Source organism: Rhipicephalus microplus, chromosome 3 (assembly GCF_043290135.1).
Source record: "Rhipicephalus microplus isolate Deutch F79 chromosome 3, USDA_Rmic, whole genome shotgun sequence".
Taxonomy (NCBI): Eukaryota; Metazoa; Arthropoda; class Arachnida; order Ixodida; family Ixodidae; genus Rhipicephalus; species Rhipicephalus microplus.
The window spans coordinates 96,413,212-96,432,479 of NC_134702.1; the positions used below are offsets into that span (position 1 = coordinate 96,413,212).

Here is a 19,268-nt window from a genome sequence, read left to right on the forward strand (position 1 = left end):
TCTAGTTAAACAGTGGCAGTTTTGTGTTCGAAGATGAGCATTCTGCCACCAGAATGCTTTCATTATGTTTATTACTAGCTGAGAAAACCAGTGTTTTAAGTTGAACGAAAGGAGGATGAGAGGAGGCGAGCTTCGAAACCCTTGCCGCTCGTCCTGCGTAGCCTTCGAAAGCCAAACCTTCCCCCCACCTTCTCCGGCATCCGAGCAAACGGTCACGTGCGCGGACGTGTCCTAACAAGCCCAACCCCTGAAAACGCGAGCGGCGATGTTTTGTTGACCAGCGTTATTTTGTGGTATGCTGCCTGTTTCTGCGAGAATGATGCATCGGTGCATGCTCGTTTGGAAAAGCTGACTTAGATGAGGTATAATAATATAATAGATGAGCGTATTGAGTGCTAGAACGCGCAGAGCTATTACTTCTGTTTCCTAGGCTGGCGTCTGCTCAATGCATTAACCACAGAGACACGAACACATGTGAAATGCAAGCACATTAGCGCCGCATCTCGTTGCAATTCGCGGAAGAAAAAAAAAGGGGGCAGATCCCGCGTACAGTGGGAATCGATGATATGTGAAGCAGGCATGAGGAAGGTTGATATGTCACTTTAAAATCAGCACAACGTTATGAGGCGGAGGTAAAATATGCCGTAACTGACTTTCATGTCATGTCTATCATGTTTCTACGTGTATTGGACATGCAATTTGTATTTCCCGTCCATTCACGTCGCATTATATCAAATTTGGTATATGAGGAACTAGTTAAACGACCGTGAGCACGCTATGAGCGTAGCATGTCGTCATGTTTTGCATCACACGCATATCACAATTATCATTTTCGGACGTGTAATTTTCCTTCGTCATCTATTCACGTCATGCAATACGAAAGTTTGTATATGTGGAGCTAGCAAAACAGCCGTGAGCCCATCACGAGCGTTGCATTTGGTCATGATGTTACATGACACGCATCTCATGAATATTATGTTTGCAGCAACCACATACATTCGTCGTCCATTCACGCTTTGTAATACCGAACTTGGTACATCTGAAGCTAGCGAAATGGCGGCGAGCGCACGTAACGTTGACGCGCGCGCACGCTGGGCGCAGCGACGCTACGCCAGCAAAACGTAAGCACTCTATAGTCTCACGCTAGACGCGACCAGCGTCTGTCGGTGAGGCCCGGCGGCAACCGGTGCGAAATGCTGCATTTCGCGCCAACGAGGGTAAATCGAGGACGCTCGGAGCAGTAGGACGCACTGTACATCGTCTCCCGAGCCTTTCGGCATTTTCGCTGCGACGCGTGCTTACTGACCAATAATTTATGTATGAGTGGGTGCATGAGGTTATTGGGAACGCGCGGATATCACTCTCTGCACTGGATTTATCAAGATTCTCCCAGGAGCATCTGCTGACCCGACCAACGCCGCTCGCCGCCCTGAGCCTAGCTGGCTCAGCGCGCGTCCGGCTCCTTGCCTAAGCCTGGTGCAGCGTCTCACGCTACTCACATCGTCGTGCCCAGCCGCCCACCGGAATGGAGTGCGTCGTAGAAGGTCATACCATCTCTGAAGAGGAGTGGTCCGACGATTCCTGGCAATCGCCCGGCTATCGTGCCCAGGAACGACGCCGACGGGAACTTCAAAACCAAGGCAAGCCCGTTCTTCAACCGTGTACGTCGGAGAATGCCCGCGCCGCTGTGCCGGAACGCCAACCCCAGGTCAAGTCACGTCCGCCTCGGTTACGTCGGCGGGCACCACTCCCCCGATTGCCGCAAGACTCCATTCATATAGTAGGACGTCCAAGAACGCCCATCGACTTGACGAAAGTGCCGCCGTGGCAATTGCACGACGCCCTGCTCAAGGCAGCTTCACTGCCAGATCAGCCACCAGCAAGTCGGGATCGCCTTCGGACGCACCCCACCAATAATACCTTTACCTTGAGCGTGATCGACTCGCAACGCGCCCAAGCCTACCTTCGAGTGAAGTCGATTACCATCGGCGCTGCTACTATCGAGCTCCATGTCTACGCCCCCCCTCCAGACGACGCCATACGAGGCATCATGTTCCATGCATACGATGACTTCTCAGACGAAGAGATTTTGGCAGACCTACAAGCCAGCAACCCCACCATTCCTATCGTGAGTGGAAGACGCTTGGGCCAAACTAGGCACGTCGTGGTTGCACTAATGACGCCAAACCTTCCAAAGTGGATATTCTACCACGGAACCGACATCAGGCTGTACCCGTTCTACAACAGGGTGGAATCGTGTTTTAACTGCCGCAAGGTTGGTCACCGCACGGATGTTTGCCCGATGCCACGTAAGCAGCGGTGCCGCCGTTGCGGAGAGGAACACCCCACACCAGGACAGGGCGAAACACCCGCATGCACGCCACGCTGCATCGTCTGCAATGGTGCACACAACACCGGCAGCTCAAACTGCAAGTATCGCTTTATCAAGAAGGCGCCACCCACCCCGCAATCGAAGCAAGAAGCGCAAGAACCTTCGTCGAACATCCATCGCAACCCATCTCACAGTGGCTCCTCCAGCAGACGCTCACCATCATCTCGAGACCATTCTGCATCTTTCCCACCACTCGGGAACAGCAGCAACCAGCAGCAGCGCCGAGAGAGCAGGTCCCCATCCCACACCCGGCGCTCAGGGTCTCGTTCAGCTAAACGACGTGGCAGCAGGTGTCGATCCCACAGCAGGCGCCCGAGGTCACGCTCAGCCCAACGACGAGACAGCAGGCCCTCATCTCACTCAAGGTCCAAATCAGCCAGGCGCAGCCCATCGGTGTCTCGTTCATCCAGTCGAGGTCCCGGAGAAGCGTCCAAGTCGGTGGCCTGGCAGCGGGGCGCCCCGGCATCACTACTATTTTCCGATTCACAGGTGAGGGAGTTGGCAAAGGAGAATTCTGCCCTTAAGGCTCAAATCTCGGCCCAGCAGTCCCAGATAGCTAAATTGACTAGCTACATCCAGTCTCTAGAAGCCAAAATAGATAGAGCACTCAGTATCGACAAACAAACTACACCCACATCATCCGAAACACAAGACGCACATCCGAACCCCCTGGCACCAAACCCGGCGTTATCGCCAGTTCCTCAACTTCAGAACGCTAATAAACGCAAGGCAGCTACACCCACAGCTTCACTCCACGCAGACGCCGACATCACTACAAAAGTAACGACGGCAGTCACGGCAGCCATCTCAACGCTGAAATCCGATCTGAACGCTGAAATAGAAACGCGCTTTAATGCGATCCACCAAACCATCCGGGAAACAACCACCTCATTCGCCGTGTTAAAGAGCTCGACCGAAGCTGCACTGGCCGACTTCAGTGTGCAGTTGGCCATCCACCGCACACCATCCAATAGCCGGCAAACACCGGCCCCTACGCCAATAACATAGTCATGGCGGCTCTCCACACGCTCACCGTCTGGCAGTGGAACTGCAGGAGCTTCCGCAATAAGAAGGGCCATCTGCAGCAACATATCCAGCATATTCAAAACCATGCACCAAATGGGGAATGTTCGCCGGACATCATAGTTTTACAAGAAACGAACACTGCCGCTCAACTGCCCGGATACGCATCATATAATCAGAAAATAGACATATCCGCGAGCGCACAATGCCACACTGCCATCTTAGTACACAAGAATGTCACAGCCATTCAACATGAAATTGAGGGTACGAGTATTCATCACACACTGGTGGAAATTATACCAAAAAGACGAGGAGACAAGCCACTCTTCATTTTAAATATATACAGCCCTCCAAGAGATACAGCTGCGGATCTACCTTACATCTTTCGGAAAGCAACAAATCTGGCGAAGGATGCAAAGCTGCTCGTACTAGGCGATTTTAACGCAAAACATCCCGAATGGGGATACCCGAAATCCAACCCCAAGGGTCGCCGATTATGGAGCATCATACACGACCTAGGTTTCAGTATCCTCAATGATCCGGAGCAATCGACGCGAATCGGGAACAGCGTATGTCGAGATACTACCCCAGACCTCTCCCTTTGCAAAAACACGGAGGGTGCCCGTTGGCAAAACACAGGTCACACCGTAGGAAGTGACCATTTCATTCTAGCGGTAACCATTGAGTTAACCACAAGCAATGTAAAAAAACGAGCCACAGCTCGCATTACAGACTGGGATAAATTCCGCCAACTGCGCAAAGAAACGGCACCCGATTCGGTATTGGACTTGAACGAATGGATACTTTCTTTGAGTCGAGATGTGGACGCTACAACATACCAAGCAGACGTAACTCCGGAACAGCCATCAACAGATTCACGCCTTCTACATATGTGGGAGGCGCATGAAAGCCTCATGCGTAGGTGGCGGCGCCAACGTCACAACACAAGGCTCCGCCGCCGCATCTCGAGGCTCGAACGTGAATTAGAAGCCCACACCGCTGTGCTAACACGCCAACAGTGGGGCCAACTTTGCGGCAGCCTCAATGGCCAGATGGGCTGCAAGAAAACGTGGCATCTTCTGCGACACCTGCTGGACCCTGGTAGCTCCAAGTCGGCCGCACGCAAACAGCTCGCGCGAATTGTCCATCAATACCCGGGCACCAACGAAGAGCTGCTGGAGGAGCTCATCACCCGCTACATCAACACATCTCAGAAACAGAACAGCACAGAGCAGTTGCCTGAATACACTGGAACAGCCAACGAACAGTTGGACGCCGACATTTCGGAAAGTGAGGTTTACATAGCGCTACATAAACTGCGTACAACATCGGCACCCGGTCCTGACGGGGTGACAAATAAGACGCTGCGCAACCTCGATCCAAAGTCGGTAGGGGCCATTACTGAATATATGAATGAGTGCTGGAGGTCCGGCCATTTGCCATCAGAATGGAAACACGCAAGGGTCGCGTTTATACCGAAACCGGGCAAGAAACTCGACCTGGAGAATCTTCGTCCAATCTCGTTGACCTCCTGCCTGGGCAAACTAATGGAGCATGTTGTCCTCTGTCGCTTGCAAAATTTCGCGGAAGAGCACCGCCTACTTCCCCCCACAATGCTGGGCTTCAGGGCCCATCTATCCACTCAGGATGCGCTCATCCAGTTGCATCACGATCTCCTACGACCTGAGAGTGGCACTAGTACCAAGGCTTTGCTCGGTCTGGACCTTCACAAAGCATTTGACAACGTGAAGCATAGTGCCATTTTAGGCAGTCTGTCCGAACTACGATCCGGGGAACGCATATTTAACTACGTCCGTGCTTTCTTATCTAATCGAACGGTTGAACTCTCAGTGGGTGACCTTCGTTCTAAGCTCATCACACTCGGTGATCGCGGCACCCCGCAGGGAGCTGTTTTGTCCCCTTTCCTTTTCAACCTCGCTATGAGGTCACTACCTCCCAAACTTGACACGATACCCGGCCTGCGATACACCCTCTACGCAGATGACATCACGCTCTGGACGACGGTGGGATCCGATGGTCAAATCGAGGAGACTCTTCAAAGAGCAACCGACGTAGTCGTTCAGCACGTGTCAGAAGCGGGTTTGGAGTGTTCCCAGAGCAAATCGGAGCTACTATTACTGCGACCTCCAGATCGCCGCAAAATTAAGACTCCACTTCCTAGTATTAACGTGTATGTCAATGACACGCCAATTAAGCAGGTGGCCCACATGAGAGTACTCGGACTCATTGTGCAAACAAACCACCACAACAACATTACGCTAGACCGTCTCACCGTAACCGTGAACCAGACGGCCCATCTTATATCTCGAGTGAGCGCTCGCAATCGAGGCATGAAGGAGAAAGAACTGCTACAGATAATTCAAGCCTTCGTTTTGTCGCGCTTCACGTACGCCCTCCCTTATTTGCACCTCCTTCAATCTGAGCGAGCCCAACTAAATCGGCTCTTACGCAAAGCGTATAAGGTGGCATTGGGTCTCCCCCGAAACACATCGACAGAGCACCTCCTCAGTCTTGGGCTGCATAACACCTTAGAAGAACTTCTTGAAGCGCATCTTACGGCGCAAATTCACCGATTACAGGGAAGCAGGACGGGGCGTTGGATCCTTGCTAACATTGACCATGTGGTATCTCCTACGGGTAACGATCCGGCTGTCATCCCCCCCAACATCAGAAAGAAATTCCTCATAAAACCACTGCCAAAGAACATGTTGGCCAGCCATCACGACGGTAGAAGGAAAGCGAGGGCCAAATTCTTGCAAAAAACGTACGCGTCCAACCCAACCGTTGCGTACGTTGACGCCGCCCAATACCGAGAGTTTACTAAAGCATATGCAATAAGCGTAATCACTCTCCCCGGCAACAACGCCAATTCACCTCAAATTAAAGCGGCTGCTTCTGTCCGTGTGCTTAATACGACAGAAGCTGAGGAAGCGGCGATAGCGCTAGCAGCAGCATCCGGATTCACCACTATACTCAGTGACTCAAAGGCTGCTATATCCAACTTCGCACGTGGCATTGTGGCCCCCACAACTCTGCGTTTACTATTGCTCAGTCTCCTTACAGATGCTGAGGAAGACGCACTATCCTCCATTGCGCTGGTATGGGTGCCGGCTCACGCGGGGAACCCAGGGAACGAGGCGGCCCACCTATATGCTCGAGGATTCGTCAGCCGAGCGGTGGTACCCGCCTCTGATTTGGAAAACCCTGGTGAAGCCTTGACATCCTACCATGACATCACACAATATTACCGTCTTTCGAGGCAGACAAAACCACCCCCGCACCATAAGCTAACTAAGCGCCAGGAGGTTATCTGGCGCCGCTTGCAAACACATTCATTTCCGTGCCCATACATTTATGCACGTATATACCCCGACTCGATTGATCCGCATTGCTCGCATTGTGGCTCAATAGCCACACTTAATCACATTCTCTGGGCCTGCAGGGAAGATCCCCCCTCTCTCGATCTCCTAGCCGCTCCCTCGCCAGAGGGGTGGGAGGCAGTTCTGACCTCCACCAGCCTGGCCGTTCAGCTCCAGGCCGTACAAAGGGCAGAGGAGGTGGCCATCAGGTTCAGCCTGGCGGGTCACCTACCTCCTTAAGTCTGACGACAATAAAGTTGTGTTCTCTCTCTCTCTCTCGCGCCAACGATGTTACCCAGACAGCACCGCGTCTTGCGTCTACCTAGCTTCGTGGCGGGAGGACGCTGGGCGCGCTCAAACGCGCATGCGTCAAAACAACGCAGCGCGCGGCGCCTGGCGTGGCATCGCCGGCGTGACGCGACGGAACGAATGCCGGCACGCACGCGCGCCGGGTCAAGTCGAAGTGTATTGGCATCTTGAGTATGGCATGCAGTGATGTTCTCACATGACACGCATCTCTTGATTATCGTGTTTGCTCCATTCGAATACCTTCGTCATCTATTCACGTGACGCAATACGAAATTTGGCATATGTGAAGCTAGCGAAACGGCCGTGACCACATCATGAGTGTGGCATGTAGTCACGTTGTTACATGACGCGCATGTTATGATTATCATGTTTAACGATTAATTCACATGTGTCATACGTAGGCGTCACGTAATACCGAATTTGGTACATGTGAAGATAGCGAAACGGCCGCGAGCGCATCATCAGCGTATAATGCATTCATGTTGTTACATGACACGCATCTCATGATTATCATGTTAGCACCAGTCACATACCTTCGTCATCTATTCGCGTCCCGTAGTACCAAAATTGGTGTATATAAAGCTAGAGAAACAGCCGCGAGCGCATTATGAGTGTGGCATGTAGTCATGCTCTAACATAACACGCATGCCATGAGTATCGTGTTTGCACCAGTCATATACCTTCGTCATGCAGTCACGTCCCGTAACATCAAATTTGGTATATGTGAAGTTAATGAAACGACTGCGGGCGTACCATCAGCGTGGCGTGTAGTGATGACTCATGACTTACATGACATGCATGTCATAAATTCTACATTACAGTATGTCACTTGTGTTCGCCATGCAGTCATGTCATACCATGCCAATTTCACAATATGTCATGTGAACAAAACCACCACAAGAGCAGCAATGATATGTGGGGTTTAACGTCCCAAAACCACTATATGATTATGAGAGACGCCGTAGTGGAGGGCTCCGGAAATTTAGACCACCTGGGGTTCTTTAACGTGCACCACAAGAGCGGCAAGGCCATGAAATGTAAATCATGACATTCATGACATACATATCATGATAATCATGTAACGACTAGTCAATTATGCACATCATACAGTCATGTTGTGTCATACCCAATTTTGTATTGCTACCATTAACGAAACGACTGGGAGAAATAAAAGTACTTCTTAGGCGAACAGACAGACAGACAGACAGACAGACAGACAGACGGACAGACAGACAGACAGACAGACAGACAGACAGACAGACAGACAGACAGACAGACAGGGAGGTAGGTAGGTAGGTAGGTAGGTAGGTAGGTAGGTAGGTAGGTAGGTAGGTAGGTAGGTAGGTAGGTAGGTAGGTAGGTAGGTAGGTAGGTAGGTAGGTAGGTAGGTAGGTAGGTAGGTAGGTAGATAGATAGATAGATAGATAGATAGATAGATAGATAGATAGATAGATAGATAGATAGATAGATAGATAGATAGATAGATAGATAGATAGATAGATAGATAGATAGATAGATAGATAGATAGATAGATAGATAGATAGATAGATAGATAGATAGATAGATAGATAGATAGATAGATAGATACGCTCAATGTCGCCAAAGTTCGCTAAGAAGTGCTTCGCATTTAAAAATGAGAAAGACACGCACATATCCTTCCTGCGTCTCATTGTTATTCGTCTTCATTGCTGTGGCAGTGCCACTGTGGCCAACATTGTGGTTTTTGGCTGAACGTTCACCTTGTTTATAGATGAAGTCATAGCATCCATTTAAACTGCATGATTCCAAGCATTTTCATGGTCATGTAAACGTTGGTATAAAGGATAAACTTGACACCTAAATTTTTTCCGGCAACTCTTTTTAATGCGGTGTACAGCTTTTTGGAGTGGCAGTATTTCCCTTGCTAATTACCTATGGCTGATGAAGGAATAAAAAGCATACGCTAAAATTCTTAACAACATAAATTCAGAAGCTGATGGAGACATGATATGACAAAAATTGCCCAAATGAAAGTTTATTTATCTATTTATTTATTAATGTGTAAGGTAGACAAATAAATACACCTTCGGAGATCCTGAAGTGTAAACTGTCGGGGGGACGTCCTAACAAAAATAAGTAGTGATTACAGCATCCCAGCAAAGAGTGAGTCATGTAGGTATTTTGTACAACATCGAGTGTGTCAATAGCAAAAAGGAAAACTAATCATTAAAATGTATATATGACAATCACAATGATAATAAGGAAGATAGAAAAAGTAAAATGGAACAAAGTACAAATATAATCGCTGGAATCGCTGAAACAGTGTAACAGGAGTGGTATAGAAGAGCATTGAATGCCGCTGCAAACGGGCCTTACTGCTTGCATATTTTGATGTTCGGTGCAAACGACGCAGGATGACAAAAACACGCGATGGCAAGACACGGCGCTATCCTTCTAACTTCCTTCGTGAGGGACCGCAGCTCATGGCAGCAGGTATCGTGCGAATAACTCGTCCTGTTAATCTGTGTCTCGGTCCTCCACGTTTTGCCGTGCTGCTACAGTGGCTAGAAGTGCTGCTTTTCATTGAAGTCAACCTATTTGCGGTACTGTTGTATAATCATGTGCTTTTTATTGTGATAGCAATTATATGTAAAACCTTGCCTGGATTTTGCCGCCGTAATTCACGTATATGTATATGTATGTATATATTTTCCCGGGACCGTGACGTGAACGAAGGAAGCCGGAACAGAAGAATCATCTCTTCTGCGAAGATTGTGACATTCGCGTTTGGTAGCTGTACCCGGGTCTCGAGAAAAGCAGGGGCCCTTTCTTTGCGGGCGACGCTCCTGAAGGTTTCTAGTGACGCGCCGCGAAAGAGATCTCAAGAGCGAAGTGCTGACAACCAATTCACAAACCAGGTCATCGCCGCGTCTTCTAGGTAGAAGTAGACGCGACGCAGTTTTTCATCCGAGCGCCGCTGGTTCAAGGCTGCCTGCCACTCGGTCGTACGTCTCGAGCCAGGTTTCCGGTTCTTCAATTGATAATCCGTGAAAGATGGGCAGCTCCTTTGGCTGTTGCATCAGGACCATGGCGGTCGTTGCTACAGGGGCTGTCATAGTTGTCGCAGTAGAGGTGGTGGCCTTTGGCTTGCGACTGTTATCGGGTAGGGCCCCGTACTCCACAGGCAGCCCTTGTTGCCGGCGGATTGTTCGCAGGTCGATGTTGGCGGGGATGTTTGGTTCAAGGTTGGGGCTTGCCCCGCCGCAGTGGTCTAGTGGCTAAGGTACTCGGCTGCTCACCCGCAGGTCGCAGGAACAAATGCCGGCTTCGGTGGCTGCGTTTTCGATGGAGGCGGAAATGTTGTAGGCCCGTGTGCTCAGATTCAGGTGCACGTGAAAGAACCCCAGGTGGTTGAAATTTCCGGATCCCTCCACTACGACGTCTCTCATAATAATATGGTGGTTTGGGACGTCAAACCCCACATATCTAAAGGTTGGGGCTGGGCTCTCGACGGGAGGGGGGTGTTCGTTATATGGATGGGAAGCACCTCCACCAGATGTCACGGGGTCGTCACGTGAACGAAGGAAGCAGACTGCAGCTCGAATAATAAACTGTTTAATAGAACCGAACTTGTGGCCACGTAAAAGAAAAGTCAGATTACAGCAAGAAGCTGGCACTGATAGCGGTGAGCAGGGCGTCGGCCGTCGATCAACTGACAAGCGGCGAAGCATGTCGGCAATTATTACACTTGCCATTGGACATTCTAGCGTTATCACTAGCGGCGGCGTATGTTCCAGAATAATCTGAAAGGTTCATGAAGTGGGCATAATATTAAGAACATGATCTACTACTGCCTCGAAGCTTCTCTAACACCGTAGACGCAGTTTTCGCTGAACATAGTGTACCGGGGAGATAACAAAACTTGAAGGCAGAAACGTGGCATTATATACGAAGAAGGATGCGATAGCCTCCTCTTTCTGCTGAGTGGACATCGCCTTTCTGGCCGGGCTCATCTGCGTGCACGCTTATCTCACCAGCAAGCAAGGAGGGGGGTGCGCTTATGGTTGCCGGGCTATCGCGGCAACTATCAGCGCGTGCCTTGTGATCCCACAGCAGGCGGGAGCTTCTACGGGCTGCGCTCTCAACGCGAAAAAACGGGGCCAAAAGTCTACCTGGAGCAACCGTGTTCTCTTACACCATCGTTTTGTAGAGTTACTTGAGATCGGATTTAAATAAGTTGACTGCCAGCCTAACTTAGTATATCAACACCGTCACTACGTGCGAAGGTTGTTGTGGTGTTCTACTGTGGCCGCGCCGCAGGAAACTTGATGTCTTTGCAGGTGCATGTTCACAACAATTAATATTTCTCCTAAAGATGCTAGCATTGCTTCGTGAAACATTCGAATATGTTGCTATCACATTCATTGCTTCGCCCTTTTGGCAAAACTGTGACTTTTTTCCTCAGTTTTCGCGAGGGCCTCGTTTGTAAGCTTCTATCTACATTTTTTTGCGATGAAAAGAGTATACTGCTGTGGTTTTCTACTCGAAATTCTCGCATCACCTAATACTCTAAACATACATAAATTACCATCAGTATGTAATTAGGAATCTCGTGCATTAATTTCTCTTGATGTGTCGTTCGAGACGTCCGGTACGAGTGCATATATATTGTTCGTTTCACGGTGCAGCCCGTACCCCAAGATGTGCCTCGTGACACACACATGGGTGTGTGGCGAGTGGCTGTCCAGCCTGGGCCTGTCCGCGCACGCGGACAGCTTCCGCGCGCAGCTCGTGGACGGCCGGGTTCTGGACACTCTCAGTCGGCGAGACCTCGAAAAACGCCTAGGGGTGAGTGCACAAGTCAACGGGCACTGTGTGTGTATCCTAGTGAATTGCGGGGGGATTAGAAAATCTGGAGGCACAGCTTGAAATCGTACTAGCACACGGCAGGTGTAATTGAAGATCGCGAAGAGAGGCGTTCGCCTACCATAACACTAGAAAAAGCTGTTGATACCCATTTCTCAAGCAATGGGAAAACTTCGTAAGGTCCTTCGGCCTTTCCTAAGAGACATCTATATATATATATATATATATATATATATATATATATATATATATATATATATATATATATATATATATATATATATAGGTAAAGGCCTTTTCCCCTTTTCGGCTTCTTCGTTGAATGTTTTTCTTGGCTTTCACTTACCATTTACTTTACCTTTTCCTCCTCTATATTATTCTTGTTCTCATTTGACTGTATTTGATTTCTTCTCACTCGAGTGTAATGCTTATTCAGTGCTTCAGCCTGATCTGAAAGCTCATCTTATAACTTGACCTTGTCTTTCGTGTTCTCTTTCTCTCTTGTCTTTTTTTTTTCATTTTCGCTGAGGGGACATGCTGTTTCACGCCACTCTCAAAGACATTACGCACACGTGGGTGCTATGCAAATCAGTGGTAAAGTAGCCGCACAGCACCTAATGAGCACGAAGAGAATGCCCTGCATTCGGGGATCTCTTATTGCTTATTCCTCGACTTCAGTTCCCGGAATCAATCGCATTTTTTGATGAAGTCCTCCTGAAATTACTCGCTTTTTTGATTCCCATACAACATTAACAGAAGTACATTTAGCTTCCGACTACGCAAACAGCTTTATAGCGTAGAGGGAAAAAAAGTGAAAAAAAAATCCTGCACTAACTGACCGGTTGATTCGCTGATGCTAACATTTCCTGAGACTGCGTCGTTGCAGCGCAGAAAAATAACTGAGGCCACCAGATTGCAAAGACGCCATTGGTTTCGCATTCCTGAACACAGGCACTTGACCTTCTTGCCCCTTGTGAGTATCGATTCGGAGCCAGAAAACATTTTGTTTTAGATTTTTAGAAAAAAAATAATGCAGTTTTGCGCCTGTTATATGTAAGTGAAGGATGGAACTGGCGAACGCAGAATATTTATTTCATTTTTCATCATTCTTACCAGTTTATTGCTTCATTTATTTTTACATCTTATCTCTTCCCGCACCTTTTTTTATATTGCCCTTTCTCTCCTCTCTTCCTTCCTCCTTGTCCTCACATTATCACCATCCCGCTCACTGAACATGGCTATGCTGTGGCTTACCCTTTCACCTCGTTTTCCTCTACTTTTTCTCTCCACGGTAAAACCTGTTCTGCTCACATCACTTTTCTATTTTTTTTTTTTTGCAAAACTATACCCTATACGAGGTTATGCCTTGCTAGAAGCAGCTTGGCTCATACCCACTTTCTGTCACTCATGACCACCGAGTTTTTTGTCTACAGCGCTGGCGTTACTCCATGCTTGAACACCTCTGCTGCAGTGATGTTCCGTACTACGCCGAAGAGTTTCCATTCAGAGACACCAAAATTCTCTATTTCGGTGATTTTTTCTGCAAACACTGAAGAAATTTCCAGCATGTTTTCCTGCACAACAGTACTAATTTCCGCCCTCATCCACGCACACACATACTATAATTACTCATGTCTCACGTACCGGTGACTTTTTAAATCATGACTAGCCCCTTCACTGCTGGAAAAGAGAAGCATTGCTTCATTATTTCATGTACTTTTAGCACACTGCACACTGAGGGCTTCAAGTCTAACACCAATATTGAACAAGAAACCGCACCACGTATATATAAAAAAACGAATCTCAAAGGTTATGCTTGGTTCAAAGTTATGATGCTCCAGAATTGATTACAGCAGATGAAGGCGCACTGTGACCGCTAGTTATCGGTTGTCATGAAAGAATTTAACCATTCCTGAAATTCCCTGCAATATCACAAAGATTCCCTTTCTCCGTTTGGCTCAAAACAACAGGTGATAATTTCCCGGAAAAAGGAAAATTCTCAGCATGGAACATCACTGCGAGTCTGCTGTTAAGAATCCGGGTTTTTCCTTCATCATCATCATCATCAGCCTGACTACGTACACTGCAGGACAAAGGCTTCTCCCATGTTTCACCAGTAAACTCGGTCCTGTGTTTGCTGCTGCCAATTTATACCCGCAAACTTCTTAATCACATCTGCCCACGTAACCTTCTGTCTCCCACTAAACCACTTGCCCTCTCTGGGAATCCAGTTAGTTACCCTTAATGACCAGCGGTTATCCTGTATAAGCGCTACATGCCCGGCCCATGTCCATTTCCTCTTCTTGATTTCAACTATGATATCCCTAAACTCCGTTTGTTCCCTAATCCACTCTGCTCTCTTCTTGTCTCTTAAGGTTACACCTACCATTTTTCAGTCCATTGCTCGCTGCGTCGTCCTCAATTTAAGCTGAACCCTCTTTGTAAGTCTCCAGGTTTCTGCTCCATAGCTAAGTACCAGCAAGGTGCAGCTGTTATATACCTTCCTCTTCAGGGATAGTGGCAATGTACCTGTCATGACTTGAGAGTCCTTGCCAAATATACTCCACCCCATTCTTATTCTTCTACTTTCTTCAATCTCGTGGTTCGGCTCCGTGGTTATTACCTGCCCTAATATTTATTAAATTTATTTGAACTTTGAAGGTCACACGATGTCTCCCGCTAATGAGTGGCATCGTGATGGCTGTCATCTCGCAGATGGCGAACCGACACGAGCAGACGTCCCTGCTTCGAGGCGTGCAACTTCTGCGCGCCTTGCGGTTCGACCTGCGCGCGCTGGCGCATAGGAGGGCGCACTGCCGGCACCTGGACGTCGACCCCCTGGTGTGGACCAACCAGCGGTTTATTCAGTGGGCGCGCTCCATCGACCTCGGGGTGAGCAGAATAGGCTTCGTAAATCCAAATGTTGTTGTTGTTGTTGTTGTTGTTGTTGTTGTTGTTGTTGTTGTTGTTGTTGTTGTTGTTGTTGTTGTTGTTGTTGTTGTTGTTGTTGTTGTTGTTGTTGTTGTTGTTGTATTCATACAATACATATGAATGCACAGACATTTGAATACACAGAGGGAGGCCCCATAGCACAAAGTTCTAAGGGTACCTTCTGTGGTATAATGCAAAAAAAACACGTTAGTACAATATCGTGCAACAGTATCGGGCAACACTGCGCATAATGTTGATATCACGCGACGCCATCCACTAGCCAAAGGTGTGGAGCCCTAATGTAATATTTTACTTTCGCAATCAAGCTGCTCCAAAGAGAATATATGATCCTTGCGTAAGGGGAAGAATGCATCTTTTTGGGTGGCCAGATGCAGTACTGCCTGTGCTGTATGTTGTATTTTTATGAAGAGAAACATGAAAATGACCTTGGTATTTTGCATTGGGCTGCGCCGTATTTGTACCAAATTTTGCTGTGTTATGTTTTACAGTACTCTGTTATATCTTTCAGGCTAATCCGCCACACAGTTACCAAGGGTCATCCATGATGCATTTCCGTCCAGCTGGTGCACTTTCGTATACAGTATTACAAAGCGACAAAAAGTAACAAATACATTAACCACGACCCTTGCTTGTTCTGTTATTTCTTTCCCGCCCACCCAGTTTCTAAGCTGCTTTACATAACGTCAAACGCAATGAGGTTGTAGTTCTCGATGTGCAAGAGTGTCACACCAAATCAACTCGCGCAGGAGTACGCGGAGAATCTTCGCGACAGCGGGGTTCACGGCGCCCTGGTGGTCTTGGAGCCTTCATTCACAGCCGACACGATGGCCCAAGCGCTGGGCATTCCCGTCTCCAAGAACATCATCCGGCGGCACCTCACCACCGAACTCGAGAACCTCGTGCAGCCGGCCAGGTATACTATTCGCGGTCACGCATCTGATCGGCATTGTTGAAGTAGTTGAAATTTACTTCCCCACTCACTCAACCACGCGAATATTCGGGCAGATGGAATCCAAAGCTCATGTGTAATGTTCATGAAATAGGTATAACAAACATACCATATGGCACTCGTCATGTGTGTGTGTGTGTGTGTGTGTGTGTGTGTGTGTGTGTGTGTGTGTGTGTGTGTGTGTGTGTGTGTGTGTGTGTGTGTGTGTGTGTGTGTGTGTGTGTGTGTGTGTGTGTGTGTGTGTGTGTGTGTGTGTGTGTGTGTGTGTGTGTGTGTGTGTGTGTGTGTGTGTGTGTGTGTGCGCGCGCGCGCGCGCGCGCGCGACCGTCTTTGGTTTATCTAGCGGTGTTATATTCTGAACAATTGGCCAACATTTTCATTTAATAAATTGTGCCCTAAAACTTGAAGTAAACTTTCAGTCACAAACGACTCTAAAAACTCACATGCGAATTACCTCGAGTTGTAAAAGAATACGCTGAAAAAATACAGTATCATAGTGTAAAAAACGGCATCTGCAAACGTTGCATGCGCCGAACTTGTACCTTATTTGTGACTGCACTTTTTATAATATAAGAGAAACGATCATTTGTACACCAGATGTTGGTTTCATCAATTTTTGTTGTGATTCAAAACATTTCAACGCGTAGCGCTTCGTTTAAGAAGCCTTAATTCTTTACGTCTTGCGTTGTCAGTTTTGTCAGAAACATAGGCTCAGACGACGGCTTTATGCTCTCCCATAGTAAAGAATCAAATATACACTAAATCGTTAACAGCTTTTTCTAATATCACAGAAGCTCTTCGATGACGAATATTACCCAAAGTAAAGGCTTTTAGTGCACTTGAGTAGCTCATTAAAATTGGCTTTCACATGAACTATGCACACTGGATCATGAGCGGAAATTCCCTTTAAGTTTTATGGAGCTGCTATTGCCTTAAAAAGAACAGTTGAATCACAGGGCTCATGCAATCTGTAAGTTGTTAATCACAAGAATAAGTGAAAATTGTAACAAGTAGCACACTGAGAAAGGAGGAACAAAAATAATCCTGCATGAAAAAATGAATACGATGACGTTGCAGTCACGTACCTGACGCGGTGCGCGAGTTTGACTGGTTGAGAAATTGAAGGGCATTGCCTATGCGTGAGAGGTCAGCACAATGGGGTTCGTTCCAAATGACCGCTGTCCAAACTCCGGCAGATGTCAGGCAGCACAACATGCTTCGTTCGAGTGTTTGGTGGTGAAAAGCGTCTGGGTACATGGTGCAACGCCTCTGGCTTTAGCACAACCAGCATGGAAACAGAACGTGGGCTGTAAGCAATACTGCTCTTTACAGAGACTTTGTAGGTGCTGTGGCGGCGATGCTCGTTAGCGGAAGTACGGCACAAGCCTCATAGACACACCTATACCACACTCCAGAAAATATGGCTCATTGTGTGGAACTACCTCGATGATCAGCTGGAAACACACTGCAAAAAGGCTTTCCTTCGACGATGGCACACACGTTTCTTCAGAGTAAGGAGCGAAGTGCTAGCGAAGTACTAGCGTACTTGCGAAGTGCCCACTCTAGTTGCATGCATGCGTGGCATTCTGTGAAATGTTGACAATTCGATCCATTCAACTTCAGATGTGAAGCAACTCTTTGACTCGCCTGTGTAACGCCGTCCCTCCGTCCGCACCGCTCTTCTCGCTGCAGAGGCTGGAGCAGTGCCAAGTGGCTCACGCCCTCTTAGCAGTGCGTGGTGACGTCTCTCTCCCTCATTTTGTGCGTGCTCGCCACGTGTCAGCTTTCTCTCTCGCTTCACGCTCTCCACTGCTCGCAACTCTTGAGCCCACTCCTCACGTAGGCATCATCTTACCCGCGCCACCTCTCTCCATCTGTCGGCGGGTGGAAGCCGCGAGCCGGCGGGTGGAAGCCGCGAGCAAGCCGCTGCTTGCAGCGTGATCGCGCCGATGGCCGTGGCGCCATCGCGGCAAGCTTCCCGTTATTGTGCGCGTACTTTTTCCGGCTTTCACCGACGTTGCGAGGGTTAGCGAAGCCGATCGTGTTCGATAATGATGACGTCAACACCGACGCGAGCCAGGGAAACCGAACGCAAGCATCGACAGTGAAAGACCAGCGACACCGACGAGGTGCCGCGGAGTCAAGAACATCGATTGTGTTCGAGCATACAGACGGCGCGCGGGTAACACAGACGAGACGCGAGCCATGAAAGGCTTGCGCAAGCGTCTTGAACACGTCCGCCTCCCGCCTGTTTGCGTTTTAAACAAACGTTTATTCGAGTAAACGCTATATACACCGAGTTTCGCTTCAAACCGTTCTTCCAGCACCCGCGTCGACGCCCGTTTCAACCGGGTCAATGCCGTGCGCACCACTGCGGCTTCGCATACCATCAGGGTTCCCTACGGGAAGATGGTCTATAGTGTATATTTATTTAAATTGTAACACCCGGATACACTGAAATACTTGGTGGTTTAGTGTTTATTTGTAAGAGTTATACACCGTTTTTACTTGTTTCGTTTGTTTTGTTTGTTTATGTACAAGTTATATGTTCAATAAAACCTCCCTTCTTGAAGCGTATATATAATGAGATTTTGATTAGTAAAGTGACAATTAACAAAGTTTGCGTGAGTATGCATGTGGTACAAACAATGCTTTCCTTACACTAATTTCTACAGTATAGTGTTTATTCTCCGCTACATCGTTGTACTTTAGTACGCCGGTATGGTGATAACATATATTCGGGCAATATCAGCAATTTAACACCAAAATTGATCAGACGACCAGGAATTGGAGAGCCTCTGAGCCGCAGTAGACCGAAATACAAATGCTTGCCAACGGTGTTTGTTACACGGAGATCGCGTATGTACGTTACACAGCCAGGAATGAAAATCTTTGAAGGGGGAGGAACAGTCACAAAAACTAATGAACCATTCAGGAGTCGTTGTTTAATCGACGGGAAAGATACTTTTGACCACTTGTGATTGTGTGCAAGCACATCACATCCCGAGCAAAGATAATATATATATATATATATATATATATATATATATATATATATATATATATATATATATATATATATATATATATATATATATATATATATGACTGTTAACTGCACGCATTGTAAGTTATTGCGCAAGTGATTCCGTCATGACCACCACGTTCCACGTTTTAGGTGCTTACTATTAAGCCTTTCGTCTCCATGTGCCTGGGTGCCTCTGTTTAGAGGTCAATAAGTAGCCGAAGTAGCCCACATGAGGATTTTATTATGATAGCAATTACATTGGAAATAGAGGAGCATTTTACCGTCACCGCGATGCTCAATGTAAAATCTAAACCGATAGCATCGGCCCACGTATCGTATATGTTTTTTGTGCGAGTGAAAGCGCGTGAAGGGAGCCGGCTTTCACAGCTC

General features: G+C 47.9%; 1 protein-coding gene across 6 annotated transcripts in view; it reads left to right on the forward strand.

The window, feature by feature from the left end:
• LOC119172198 (kazrin) overlaps positions 1 to 19,268 on the forward strand; it is a 262,749-nt gene that overhangs the window by 231,441 nt on the left and 12,040 nt on the right. For all 6 annotated transcript variants that reach the window (XR_012894322.1, XR_012894323.1, XM_075890024.1 and 3 more), the window contains exons 11-13: positions 11,772 to 11,931; positions 14,665 to 14,841; positions 15,648 to 15,814. Coding sequence is in view for 4 of the 6 variants with exons in the window: in XM_075890024.1 (XP_075746139.1) it covers positions 11,772 to 11,931; positions 14,665 to 14,841; positions 15,648 to 15,814 (504 nt within the window). In the remaining 2 variants the exon portion in view is untranslated. The remainder of the gene's footprint in view (positions 1 to 11,771; positions 11,932 to 14,664; positions 14,842 to 15,647; positions 15,815 to 19,268) is intronic.